The 13,262-nt window shown below is 39.6% G+C and overlaps 2 protein-coding genes across 3 annotated transcripts in view; both read left to right on the top strand.

Moving 5' to 3' along the window:
- Positions 1-2,728: 2,728 nt before the first annotated feature.
- Positions 2,729-13,262, top strand: part of LOC140271942 (immunoglobulin superfamily member 21-like) — a 51,511-nt gene continuing 40,977 nt past the window's right edge. Inside the window, exon 1 of the mRNA XM_072367236.1 lies at positions 2,729-3,114. Coding sequence (XP_072223337.1) covers positions 3,054-3,114 — 61 coding nt within the window. The 5' untranslated portion in view covers positions 2,729-3,053. The remainder of the gene's footprint in view (positions 3,115-13,262) is intronic.
- Positions 8,100-11,921, top strand: LOC140271944 (zinc finger protein 862-like). 2 transcript variants are annotated; one of them, XM_072367238.1, is made up of 5 exons: positions 8,100-8,876; positions 10,132-10,324; positions 10,567-10,800; positions 11,027-11,164; positions 11,429-11,921. In XM_072367238.1, the coding sequence occupies exons 3-5, from the start codon at positions 10,674-10,676 to the stop codon at positions 11,800-11,802; spliced, it is 639 nt and encodes a 212-aa protein (XP_072223339.1). In that variant the 5' UTR covers positions 8,100-8,876; positions 10,132-10,324; positions 10,567-10,673; the 3' UTR covers positions 11,803-11,921. The 2 variants fall into 2 exon arrangements, with proteins under 2 accessions (XP_072223339.1, XP_072223338.1); XM_072367237.1 differs by having other exon boundaries at positions 8,100-10,324.

The following is a 13,262-nucleotide window of genomic DNA, read 5'->3' as shown; positions in this document are numbered from 1 at the left end:
GTTTTGCTCACCAAGAGAGCCAGCTTTAAGCTTGTCAACCTTTTGTAAATCTTTGGTGAATTTAAATTCACCTCATCAGAGTTGGTCAGCAACTAAAACTAACTCGACCTTTGGACAATTTTGTCATTATTTGCGGTGAATTCCTACACACCACCCTGTTCGTCTTCTGAGCCACCAGAAGCCCTCCGGCGCAGGAAAGCGACCGGTCCAGGCCACCCCAACGAAGGCCGCGAGACACGTAACTGGGAGAGACCCCATTGGATCCGCTGGCTTTACCTGAGGTTCGGAGTTGACTGAACAGTAAGATCCGCCCTGTTCTTACACTTCGAGAGGTGTCGAGAGAATTCACTGTTAAAATAATAAATTAACCCAAACTGTTAGCCTTTAAATTCAAATAACAAACCAAGACTATTTGAATTATTCTGGTATCCATCCATCCCCTCCCCTTAGTTCTTTTCAATTCACAAGTGTTTCTTATATAATCATCCATATTCAAAGCATTCCTGTTGTCTTAAGGTTCATGTCTTTGGTCATGTAATTTTAATAAATGGTTCATGTATATATATACATATATAAAATCTACCGGTTTGTGTTCTTAACGTACGTGTGAGTCCAACAAAACGAGAATTCATGAGTAGCGACTATATGAGACTGGAATTTATAAATTATTAATTAATAATTGATTATTAATTTAACATACCAGAATCGTAAGATTCTGTCTTTTTCCCTCGATTGAAGGTGGTGCCCAAAAACGAGGTTAAATAAGGCTTATTCATCATATATAATTAAAGGTTTTTGGTGCCTCGTGTGCCGGCTGTATATATTTTTGGCAACACTAGTGCACTTTTAAGTGTAAATAGAGAGCATGTTAGAGGTGTGTGTGGTGTGCACTCTTTTTAAGTGTAAAAGCACTGGCATAGATTTGTGAAGTGCCTGTGTTTTTATTGACTTTATCAGAACAAGCCACAACACCAAGCTGATAGAAGAGACACCCGAGAGCCACCTGCTCCTTCAAATGGTGAACAAATAGGGTAAGCTTGGGACAGACAAAAATAGTCACCTTATGGAAAACATCCATACACACACAATTAGTAATGCAATATAATGTAAAACCCCATTTCCAAAAACGTATGGACGCTGTTTAAAATGTAAATGAAAACAGGACACAATAATTTACAAATCTTACAAATCAATATTTCATTCACAATAGAAGATAGAAAGCATGTCAAATGTTGAAAGTGAGATATTGTACTATTTCTATGAAAAATATTTGCTCGTCTTAAGAAAAACATCTAAAAAAAGTTGGGGCAGATGCATCAAAAGGCTAGAAAAGTAAGTGGTACTACAGAGAAACAGTTGGAGGAACATGTTATAGCTAAAAAGGTAAATTATGAAAAGGCCAGTTATGATTCATGATAAAAAGAGCAAGAGATGGGCAGCGGTTAGGCTGTCTGCAGAAAATCATCTAAAATGAAGAATTTCACAGCAGAAAATAACTTAATATTGAAACTTACAAAGAAAAATATATTTGAGGGAAGTGAACAAGAAATAAGAAATAAATAAGTCCTGACAACAGTGACAGTGTGTGTTATTGCTTGTGTTGAAGGTTAGAAAAGCACTGATTGTCAATCACGAGCAGGTCCTGATCAATCCTGTCTCCATGTCGCATATGGAAAAGCTTTTTATATGAAAAAAAACAAAGAAAAGAAAACTGATTTGCTATGTTCCATTAATGTAAATATGATTACTTGTTTTGACACTGCATGCTGCTAGTGGTAAAATGTGAATAAATAACCCAAATGTTATGTAGCAGTCTACTGCATGGATAAAAAGCTACATATCTTTACTGTACACAAGAAATTGTGCACTCTTTAAGTCAGGAGTGCTGTCCCTAAGTGGCATTCCCCTTCAGGAATGTCAATATAGACGAAAAGCAGATACTAGATACTGGAGAATTCTCACTCAGTTATAATTCAGTTTAATTTAATTAAATTTAATTCAATAAAACTTTTTTTAATCCTCAAAGATAAATTATATTGCTGCAGTATAAATCATTATTACAGATATGTGATTGTTATAGATAGATAACAAAATGAAATAAAAATCAGCTGAAAGTTGAAGTGTAGCAGAGAGGAAGTTCTGGTAGAAATCTGCAGAGGTTGCTATGGGACAGGACAGATTATACATCTTGGCTGGCTTGGGAACAATTCAATGTCCCTTTGGAAGACGTGGCTGGAATAGGGGAGGTCTGAGGTTCTCTACGGAGATAGTTTAGTACATTAATTCTGGTGAGACTGTGCTATTTCAGTTGTAGTTATTTATCTTTTGTTTGTGTAGCTATTTTTGTCTTCAGTAAAATATCAGAATATGATTTATTATTGTTGTGGCTCTCCTGACCTGTAGTAGTTTCCTAAAATGACATTCATATGTCAAAAACAGGGACAAATTTAAAGGTAAACTGCTGCGACACAACAATCCCAAACAAACAGGAGATGTTGCTTTCTTTTATTTTTTTTAAGTGGTTATGCAATGTTTCCTTAAAGCACATGCTGTCATGATGCTGTGGTCTTTTTATCATCTTTTCTAATCTTCCTCTAACAGGGTGTTATGGTGGAAACTTCGATTGCACCTCGACCTCTTTGTCCCCCAAAATGCTAGAGTGACTTTCTGTTGGCCATTTGAACTATTTTGTAGGGATATTGTTTGTTGCAAACCACACACCTGCTGCATAAATGAGTATGGGATGTTTTGTTGATACCAAGTATCTCCTCCTACTAAGTTTAGATATTTTGGCATTAAAAAGACTTAAGCAGAGATGGAGACACTAAGACCAAGAGTGAGATAGGAGAGCAAAAGAGGCCAAGCTAAAGAGAGAGGGAGATAGAAGTAGACTTTGGTGCACAGAGAGAGCTGCTATAATCCTCTGACTATAAACCCGTGCAGCAAAGCGATGCAGCTCTTAATGTGAAGGATGAGAGATGAAACGCTGCCCATGTCCTCCACTTTGATAACAGATGGAACATCCGTGGGTCTGAGCCGCAGCACTCAGCAGGATGGCTGGTCGTCTCAGCTTCTGCTGCCTCCTCCTCTTTGCTCACACTCTTTGCTCAGTGGGTAAGTACAACAACACCTCTATGACTTCTACTCTGTTCAAACCACCTTGAGAGAAAAAGTTTACAAAGCTTTGAAGGCAGTAGATTTTGAAGGGAGTATCTAGAGTTGGATTGGTCTGGAGGTAACACAGTTATTGTTTTTGATGTTTGCTGTCATGATTATCTTTTGGTAGATTTGTCTGCCTAATTGTGGTTACAGAAGACTCTCTATGTTCTTTTTCATCATTAACAGTGAATCAGCAGTACTATGACAAGCTTAATCATGCCCCACTGCTACTCAATTAAATTCTGATTTTAATTCACTTAATGGCGTACAGGGCAAATTTAAAGGGCAGTACCAGTGGTTGTAGCATATTTTGAACAGTGAATGGAATAGAAAAAAAATAGTGAAAAAATCTGCCTGATATGTGCTTGATTTAGAGCAATGAATCATATCTGGTTATACTAAGTGCATATTTACTGCATGGTGTTGTTATGTGACATTGCACTGGAGACTTCCATAGTATGTATAGTACTGCTATAAAGGTGTGACAGTAAAAAGGCACTGAAAATAGTTTCTTCTTTATGAGATGAGGTGGAAGTGGACAGTGTGGAGGTATGGATGGTTGATGAGTAGCATGTCTGGCTGCAGGTGATGAACTTTTATGTTCTATCACTTTGCTCTCACCAGTTGTTAACTCTAATCAAAATCCAGAACATGTTCTTTTAAGAGGAGGCCTGGCCAGCTCTGCTTAGACCGCGGCTGCTATTACTTTGATCCAGAGGAGATGTAGAAAATGGATGTACAAATTCAGAACTTTAGGTCTTAACTGACTTTAATGTACCATAATGTATCATATTTATTTGCCTTAACTTACATATGTGGTTATAACCCCAGTATCTTTCTCTGAACATAACCATACAATTTTATTGTAGGATATAAATAGAACATACAACAAAACAATTTTGAGTGGAGTTTTTTTTTTTTCCAGAATGGTGGGGCAATAAGAAATTCAGCAGCTCGGGCCCATTCTCTTCACTGTGTGTTAACATATTTAAGTGTAACATAGTTATATAAAGATTCAAATGTTTATAGAGCCTGGTGATGTGGCTTCAGAGCAGGAGAACCCTCTTCCAGTATGTTACCTGATTTTCTGTTCTATTCTATTCTATTCTATTCTATTCTATTCTAATGTTGTTTGGTGATTTTCCCTTTGTGATAAAAAAGCCCATTGTCTGACTTTGACCCATATTGCGTATGGTAATCCGTACTTTAAAATGATTAAATGCTTGAGTGTTCAAACAAAAAGTGCATGTATGTTAATCCCCAAGCAAAAATCATAAATTTTCTGTGTATATTCTGGATTATGAATGAATCTCTCCTACACCTTGGAACCGCACAGTTTCTGCAGAACCGTTCCAATTCCAACCCCAAGTTCCTATGACACATAGGATGTATACAAAGGACATATATAAAGTCAGCAGTGCCATTCTCAAGGGAAACATCCTCAGGATACAATCAGCGCAGTTGTTCTAATAACAATTAATTGTCCTTTCAGTTTGACATTTGATCAGTGTAAAATACCAAATATTAAATTTCTCCTGTCTAAAGGTGTTATTTCCAGAACCCACACAGTACAACAAATCTTGGATATGTTATCATGTTTAATATGTACAGAAAGTCGACTCATAGCCATGTGGGACTATGAAGACCAACATGAATTCTAACATCAACGTAAAATAAAGTAGACATCAAGAATTCTAGAAATAAAATGGTATTCCACTCATTTAGAAAAAGCTGATAAAGGCATAAGTTGATAGAATATAAGAAAGTCCTTCAAAAAGTTATATCATATTATATATATTGATAGAAGAGAATAAGAATAATCCAAGCTTTCTTTTCAGCACTGTAGCCAGACTGACGAAGAGTCCGAGCTCTGTTGAGTCATGTATTCCTTTAACTCTCAGTTGTGATGATTTCATGAGCTTCTTTACCAGTAAAATTGAGAGAAAATTAATGGAATCCTTCCCACTACTGTCACTGACATATCATCTGATATATGATATATCATCATCAACAGCAGCTTGAATCTATCTTGACAGGATATGTACCTCAGACTTTTAAGGTTGCTGTAATTAAACCTTTACTTAAAAAACCTACTCTTGATTCCGAAGTGTTGGCTAATTATCGACCTATATCCAATCTCCTTTATATGTCTAAAGTTCTTTAAAATGTAGTTGCAGCTCAACTTTGTAATTTACACAGATATAATATGTTTGAAGAGTTTCAGTCAGGATTCAGAGAGCATCATAGCACAGAAACAGCACTGATGAAAGTTACCAATGAGAGTGGAGTTGTTTCTGAGCTTGTCCTGTTGGATCTCTGCTGCATTTGATACGATCAATAACAGCATTCTATTACTTTCATTAAAGGAACTGCATTAGGCTGGTTTAAGTCATATTTATCTGATAGATCCCAGTTTGTTCTTGTAAATGAAGAATCTTTCTCACACACCAGAGTTCAAAGTAAACACAAGTAACTTGTGCTACAAAAGAAAATGGACCAGATTCAGTGAATAATCCCTATATAGACCAGTGAGCAGTGCTGACCAACATGTCACTGGGGTCATTAGGTGGAAACATCCTTTCATCTCTGGAATGCTCTCCCCGGGTCGGGAATGAGATCCTTCCCCAAGTGTAGGAGTTCAAGTATCTCGGGGTCTTGTTCACGAGTGAGGGACGAATGGAGCGTGAGCTTGACGGGCGGATCGGTGCGGCGTCTGCAGTGTTGAGGGCTCTGCACCGACCCGTCGTTGTGAAGAAGGAGCAGAGCCAGAAGGCGAAGCTCTCTATTTACTGGTCAATCTACGTTCTCATCCTCACGTATGGTCACGAGTTGTGGGTAGTGACCGAAAGAACAAGATCGCGAATACAAGCGGCCGAAATGGGTTTCCTCCACAGGGTGTCTGGGCTCTCCCTTAGAGATAGGGTGAGAAGCTCAGTCATCCGGGAGGGGCTCGGAGTAGAACCGCTGCTCCTCCGCATTGAGAGGAGTCAGATGAGGTGGCTCGGGCATCTGGTTCCGGGCACGTCCCACTGGGAGGAGACTCCGGGGAAGACCCAGGACACGTTGGAGAGACTATATCTCTCGGCTGGCCTGGGAACGCCTCGGGGTCCCCCCGGAAGAGCTGGAGGAAGTGGCCGGGGACAGGGACGTCTGGGTTTCTCTGCTCAAGCTGCTGCCCCCGCGACCCGACCCCCGGATAAGCAGCAGATGATGGATGGATGGATGGATGGACAATTGACCTAATATGAGTATTGAAAGACAGGAGGAAGCCAGGGTTCCAGGACAGAACCCATACATTTTTAACATTAAATCTTTATTTAACTAGGAAAAACGTCCCATTGAGATTAAAAATCCCTTTTTCAAGGGAGTCCTGGCCAAGATAGAACAGCAGCACAAACAAAAAACACGTCAATCAAAACAGACAAGACATTCAGATAATATTACAACAAATAATGGCAAAAAAATGCTAAAAGTACAAAAGTACAATACAAATCATGAAATTAACAACATCAGCTAAAACAAAAGCACCTTGATGATTCCTTTTCTAGATCTTTCAATTTGGATTTAACAGCAAAGACTTCAGATCTTTGACTTTTAAAACTTTCTTTCAAAAATTCCAATCTGATGGTGCTGAGTACCCAAATGTCCTTTTCCTAAGCTCCATACCAACATTTGGTACTAATAAGGTATAAAACACCTAAGAACGAGTATTGACCATCGAGTATTGACCATCACCTTTTAAAGAAATAAAAGAACTGAGGTAAGTTGGGAGCAACCAGAGAATTGCCTTATATATAAAAGTATACCAGTGTGTATATCTACGAGCTTGTAAACATCCCATCCGAGCATAGTCAGGACATTACAATTTGTAATAAACCTGTGTGACGCATGGTAAACTGTGTCAATCAGTTTCAGTGCCTGTGCAGGGCCACGCATGTACGTAAGATCCCCATAGTATAAAACAGGCAAAAATGTTGCAGCAATAAGTCTCTTCCTTACATTAAAAGAAAAACACAACTTGTTTCTAAAATAGAAACTTAGCTTCAGCCTCAGTTTTTTAACCAGGCTTTGGACATGCAGCTTAAAACATGCATGGAGAGGGTGGGTCTTTGGCTCAAGCAGAGGAGTTTAAGTAGCTCAATATCTTGTTTATGGGTGGTGGGATGTTGGTGTGAGAGATGGACAGAGGGGCTTTGTCAGCAGTAATGAAGATACTGCGCTGGTTCATTGCACTCAAAGGGGAGCTGAGTAGAAAGGTCAAGCTTGTGATTTACTGATCCAGTGTCCTAAACTCACATAAGTGGAAGAAAATTGATGGATTTACTCATACCAGAATTTCCACAAATGAAGTCTGATATAAGCTAATCTATATGATAAAGAATTGGTGTAGAATTGGACCAAGAATAAAGGAATCTGAAATCACAACCCCATTTCCCAAAAAGACTCAACCCATGAGTATTAAATGTGATATCAAAATCTCATGAACAAATATTTCATTTACAACAGAACATTTATAATATAGCAAATTTTGAAAGTGAGACATTTTACTTTTATGAAAAATATTAGTATTTTTTTCTTTTATCTTGAGCAACATGTCTCAAAAAAGATTCAGCAGAGAATTGTCACTTCTATGGGTTTAGTGGTGTTTTTGGTTCTTGATTTTTCTGTTGGGACTTTAGTTTCTTTCATGTTTTAGGTTTATATTAACTCATTAGTTTTACCATTGTTTTTCCCCAGTCACTCTTGCCCCATCATTAGGTTCATCCTCATCACCTGTTGTTCTCAGCTGCACTCCATCACCAATCACCTCCCCTCAGTATTTGGTTCCCAGGTTCCCTCGTTTCACTGCGAAATCCTCACCGTCATTAATGCTGCCGTCATTTATGTCTTGTCGGGTTTTGCCTCATGTTTTTTTTTTCCACAGTGATAGTCAGTCATGTCCTCAAACTTCCACCACGCCACGTACATCCACCATACGTGACAAGAATGGAAGAACACTCATTGCCGAAGGTCCAGCAGATGGTCTCCTCAGTTCCCAGACGTTTACAGACTGTTGTTTAATAAAGGGAGGATACCATGGCTCTAAATTAACACCCGCCAACCTGCCAAATGTGGGTGGAAATTAATTCTGGCACGTATTGATAAAAAAACTCACTCGCCGGCTTGCCTGGTGATAAATGAGTCAACTCCCCGCATCACTCTAGGGTTGGAAAAACGATAGCAGCGGTACAAATAAAGATACAAACAAGATGTGCCGATGGTTCGGACAGCCGGCCGTGAAGAGAAAGGATATGCCTACCAAAGAAGTAGGGGAGGGGGAGCATATTGGACCTCGCGAAACAAAAAAAAAAAAGGAAATTTAATTGTAAATGGCTAACTGGTCGTGAGTGGCTCGTTTATGATCACAAAAACAACGTATTGTTATGTTAGGATTGCCGAATATATGCTAAAGAGAAACACAAAACTAATAATTTCGTGGTAGGAACTAATAATTTTAAAGTAGAAGCTGTAAAGGATCATGAGAGTGCCCGAAGTCATCAGGAGAGCCTGAGAACGAAAACCGCCAAGACGTGTCTTATCGAAGAGTCGAGCTGGAAGGAGCCTTAATGAAGACGTCCGAGTTCGAGAAGGTACTACTCGAGAAGAGCTACTTTTTCGCAATGCCCACACCATCGGGAAAAAGGCAGGCCTTTCACCGACTTCGCATGGATGTGTGAGTAAGTGGATTACCTTTATTATTTACATGTTTCCGACACATTACATTGTATTGTATATATATATTGCAGGGGTGAAAGAAGTTTTAAATTCTTGCCGGTACTATTACATTAACTCAAAGGCACAGATCCCCATAGAACCCGCTGTGTTGCGGAAATAGACGCGCATGCGCACTCACGTACTGCTGAGTGAAATCTCCAGTTGTTAGCCCATGAGCAATTTATTTTCTGAGCTGTTCTGTATCGTTGAACAAAATAACACGTTTAACGTAAAGACATTGTTTAAACGCTATCATTACTGTACACGCAAAGGTTTAACAGGAATATATCATGTGGCCCCCACGATTGCCCTAATACAAGCATTTTTGTGTTTTTGGTTATTATTTATTTCAGGGTTGATAGAAAGAAAGTCTTGAAGATAGGAGAGACATACACAAATGACTATCAGGCAAAATAGTTCATTCACTACATCGTTGAGGATGTGAGGAGAAAGATGAGGGCAAGTTGATGTCTGCCATGTCAGAGGATCCCCTGGACAGTGCAGTGATTGAGGAAGAGATGGTCTATGTCAGTGAGGGGAAGATGCTACAAGCATAGCTGAAGCTGTGTGTAATGTAATGGAGAGTGAAGTGAGCACTGATTGGAAGAGCAAGCTGGTGGCCATCACCACAGATGGAGCAGCTGTAATGACAGGAGTCAACAATGGCATAGTTACCAAGCTGCGTGCAGACCGATCGTAAGTGCTGGGAATCCATTGCATGGCCCATAGACTTGAGCTCGCCTTTTCAGATGCAGTGAGGAGAAATGTGATGGCCAAGAAGGTTGAGGACATATTGAGTGGACTCCACACCTTGTATCGCAAGAGTGGAGCAAACAGGGCCAGCCTAAAGCAACACTTCAGGGAGCTCCACATGAAGGCTTTGATGCCAACCAGAGTAGATGGAACCAGGTGGCTGCCACATCTCCTCAAAGCACTAGACCATTTCCTCAGGGGCTGCTGTTGGACGCCATTTACAGGAAAATGTATGATCATTTATAGCCTACTAAAACCAGCAGTGTAGGTGGATAATTTAATATTTGTGCCTTGCTTAATAATGTGGAACCACCTCCTTACACATGTCTGTTAAAACAGGTAGGAGACACAATACCAGGCAACAATTGCATTGGAAAAACAAAATTAATATGAGACTCAAATCATATTTGCATAATAATTTGGAATTCAGTGTAAATGTTCTCTGTGATGTTGTTTTGCTTGTAGTCCCAGGAGGAGACCACTCCTAACAAAGATGTTCAGAGGCAAAAGGCCAAGGGCTTCCTTAACATAGCCAAGGATGGCCGAGTCCCACAGTTTTGCTGTCTTCTCCATGACATCATCTTTCAATTGAGCAACCTTTCCAACTCTGAGGCTCATAGCTGTCTGTCCTCCACTCAGGCTGTCATAGAAAGTCAAGGTATAGAATAGAATACTTTATTGTCATTCTGCCCATGAGACATGAAAAGAACGAAATGCGGAACTCAGGTCTCGGTATAATAATAAATAAAAACTCATTAAAAGCAGCATCTAAAATATGGTGATTATGTATAAGGCATGTATCATATGTCATACAATTCATTATTTGATTTTAGGTTGTGTTTTTTCACAATATGTATGTAAAGATAAAAAATTAATCCATTGATTTGTGCACAACTGTAGATCCAGGCCTAAGCTGAGAGCAGCACTGGAGACGGACATCTATGAGAGACTTCTCCTGAAACCGACTAAGCCTGACCAGCATGACAAGTCCAAGAATGATCTCATAGATGCCCTGTGCCAGATCTGCCCTGTGCCAGTGCATCACTTCTAGGTTTGCCGACGTAAACAGTCGTGTCCTGAAGGCAATGCGACTGATAAATTTCCAGTGCTGGCCAGAGACAGACACAAGTGCAGGTCAGTAATTAAAATGTAATGAACAAATATATGCCCATTTATGTTTTAAGACAACTCCTTAAAGCTGCAGTTGTAGTGTTGAGAAAAAAGTGGACTTAGCCAGAAAATTTGAATGAGTACAGCCTCCAGGTCCCTCCTCCCCTCCCCACAGATATAAATATAACTCAAAAATAGTTACAGACTGCAGCTTTAACTTTGTATCAACGTCTTTCCCCTTTGTTCTCAGATTTTGGTGATGATGACGTAGACCAGGTTATTAGTCACTTCAGACCTCTTCTACTGACAGCTGGAGTGGATATCGACTTGATTCCAGATCAGTGGACCATCCTGAAAACACAACTATACACTGCAGGGTTCAGCCAAGGTACTGTTCAATAAAGTTTAAGAAAATTGAGTTTAAGAATAACATCTGATGTACCTTGTGATGACCTTGAACAATAGGGCTATGGGTCAATTTACAGCAGAATTACTCTTGAGTAGGTCATTTGTTAAAGGTACAATCCAAATGTGATGCCATCTTTTACTAACTAAAGTTGCATTAGAAAATGTGTTTTCCATGTGCTTGAAAGTCATTGAAAGGGCGTTCCGTAACATCTCATTTTGTATTGTTTGTCTGACCCTGCAACAGGGACCTTTGAGCCTACAGTCAACAGAATGCTGCACCATGAGTGTCCTGACAGCCGAGAGCTGTTCGATGCCCTCCTCACCATTCCAACAAGTACAGCTGACTGTGAGACGGGGTTTGGTGTTATGAAGCAGGCAAAGAGTGACTGGTGCTCAAGCCTGAAAGGGGAGACACTCGCTGACCTCTTGAAAACACCAGACATCAAAGACTTCGACCCACGCAAAGCCATAGAAATCTGGCATGGTGACAGTGTGCGCACACGCGGGCTACACTTTGTGAGAAAAGGGAAAAATGGAACTGATGGGGGCTCTGAATCAGAGCCATTATCTGTTGTAAAATATTTCCATTTTTGTATATTAACGGTCACATTAAAATAAATTGGCAAATTTCTAGCTAAAAAGAAAAGTTTTATGTTTTTTATTTTTATGTACAAAACATTGGTCAAATTAGACCCCTGAATAGTATGCAAGGGTTCATGAAATGTTAGGATCATTTTTGTATGTACTTAAGTTTCATTTTACTGTAATTATTTGAATTGGATATACAGTCCCAACTTCACTGTAAGATTAATTTAAAGCTTTTGTTAATAAAATTATCAAATTGATTCAGTGGCTCTCATAATCTGTCTTTTTTTGCACAGGAAAAAATGTGGCTTGTAAAATTTCTGAAGTGATAACGTCAGAAACTTACCAGCCACATTGGCTGGTGATCGAAAAAGTTAATGTAGAGCCCTGGAGGATACTACTTAGTGGGAAATATGGACCTGTCCCAACTGTTTTTAAAGATGAGAGCAATTTCACATACAGGTTCTCTTTCTGTTCGGGTTTAAGCCTCGAGTTTAAGGCAGCTTGTTTATGGTTGCCCTATATATAGCTCTGAGCTCTGTGATGAGAGATTAACATGAAGTGACCCTCCAGTATTTCTTATTTAAAGCAGCTTTTGTTGCACCACACGTCCTACGCTCAAAGCACAGTGTAGCATCACCAATGGGCCTATTTTTGTAGTCTTTTTACTTGTTACTGACATTTTTAAGTGTTGAGTCTTTTATCTGACAGCAGGGCGGACTCGTCCCCCATCAAAATGTACATGAAGGAGAGCAGCCGTATAGGCTGAGCCTGATCTCCCCAGCAATGACAATTTAAGAACTGGAGTATTTAATACTTTACAGTGAACAGTCCGCTTCAGAGGCTAAGCTGTGGACGTGTCCTTTCTGTCTATGTCACCTCAAAGTGGGGCAGAAACAGTCATAGCCCACAGCCAATCCTAAAATGTCCAGGGACAGTAATATCCCAATCCAATATCTATTTTCACTAACCTTAATCTCATTCCAAAATATGCTTTTTTCAGTTAAATGATAGCTTTCTGTTGTTAACAAAGGACATTATAAAGCATTGTTTTTTTTTGTTTTTAACTGATTCAGCTTTATTCAGATGTGTGTTAATCTCTCTTCCACAGTGTTTGTGTGTCTGGAGAGACCAGAGCTGGACAAATGTCTGGCTCTCTGGATGCAAAGCTGCGGGGAGGATTAAGAGAAAAAGCATGGGAGAAAAATAATCTGTAAACAGGGTGATGTCATGCGGTACAGTCCAGTGTTGTAGAGGTAAAGCTGAATGCCATGACAGAAGGCCTTCCAGCATCACCATGCTCCTGGTCTGCAAGGTGCCTTTGCTCTGAATTTCCATGTCAGAGGGCAGCTCCAGATATCAATTCACCTTGGATCAACATTACACACTGTTAAAACTCCACAACAGAAGCCTGTTTTTGTGCCTTATCAAAGAAAGTATATGCATGTATACACTGTTGCATCAAAGCAAATTTTTGCTAATTCAGATGTTTC

The sequence above is a fragment of the Leuresthes tenuis genome, unplaced genomic scaffold (assembly GCF_036924035.1).
Source record: "Leuresthes tenuis unplaced genomic scaffold, fLeuTen1.0.hap1 SCAF_16, whole genome shotgun sequence".
Lineage (NCBI taxonomy): Eukaryota > Metazoa > Chordata > Actinopteri > Atheriniformes > Atherinopsidae > Leuresthes > Leuresthes tenuis.
The sequence above is the reverse complement of the archived record's forward strand: the minus strand, read 5'-3'. Positions and strand labels throughout refer to the sequence as shown.

What these genes read in the sequence shown, in the direction of transcription:
- LOC140271944 (XM_072367238.1), top strand. Translation starts at nt 10,674, where the DNA reads ATGCCCTGTGCCAGATCTGCCCTGTGCCAGTGCATCACTTCTAGGTTT. An exon ending in AGAGACAGACACAAGTGCAG is followed by an intron (nt 10,801 to 11,026) that starts GTCAGTAATTAA and finishes CTTTGTTCTCAG; the next exon opens with ATTTTGGTGATGATGACGTA. An exon ending in CACTGCAGGGTTCAGCCAAG is followed by an intron (nt 11,165 to 11,428) that starts GTACTGTTCAAT and finishes ACCCTGCAACAG; the next exon opens with GGACCTTTGAGCCTACAGTC.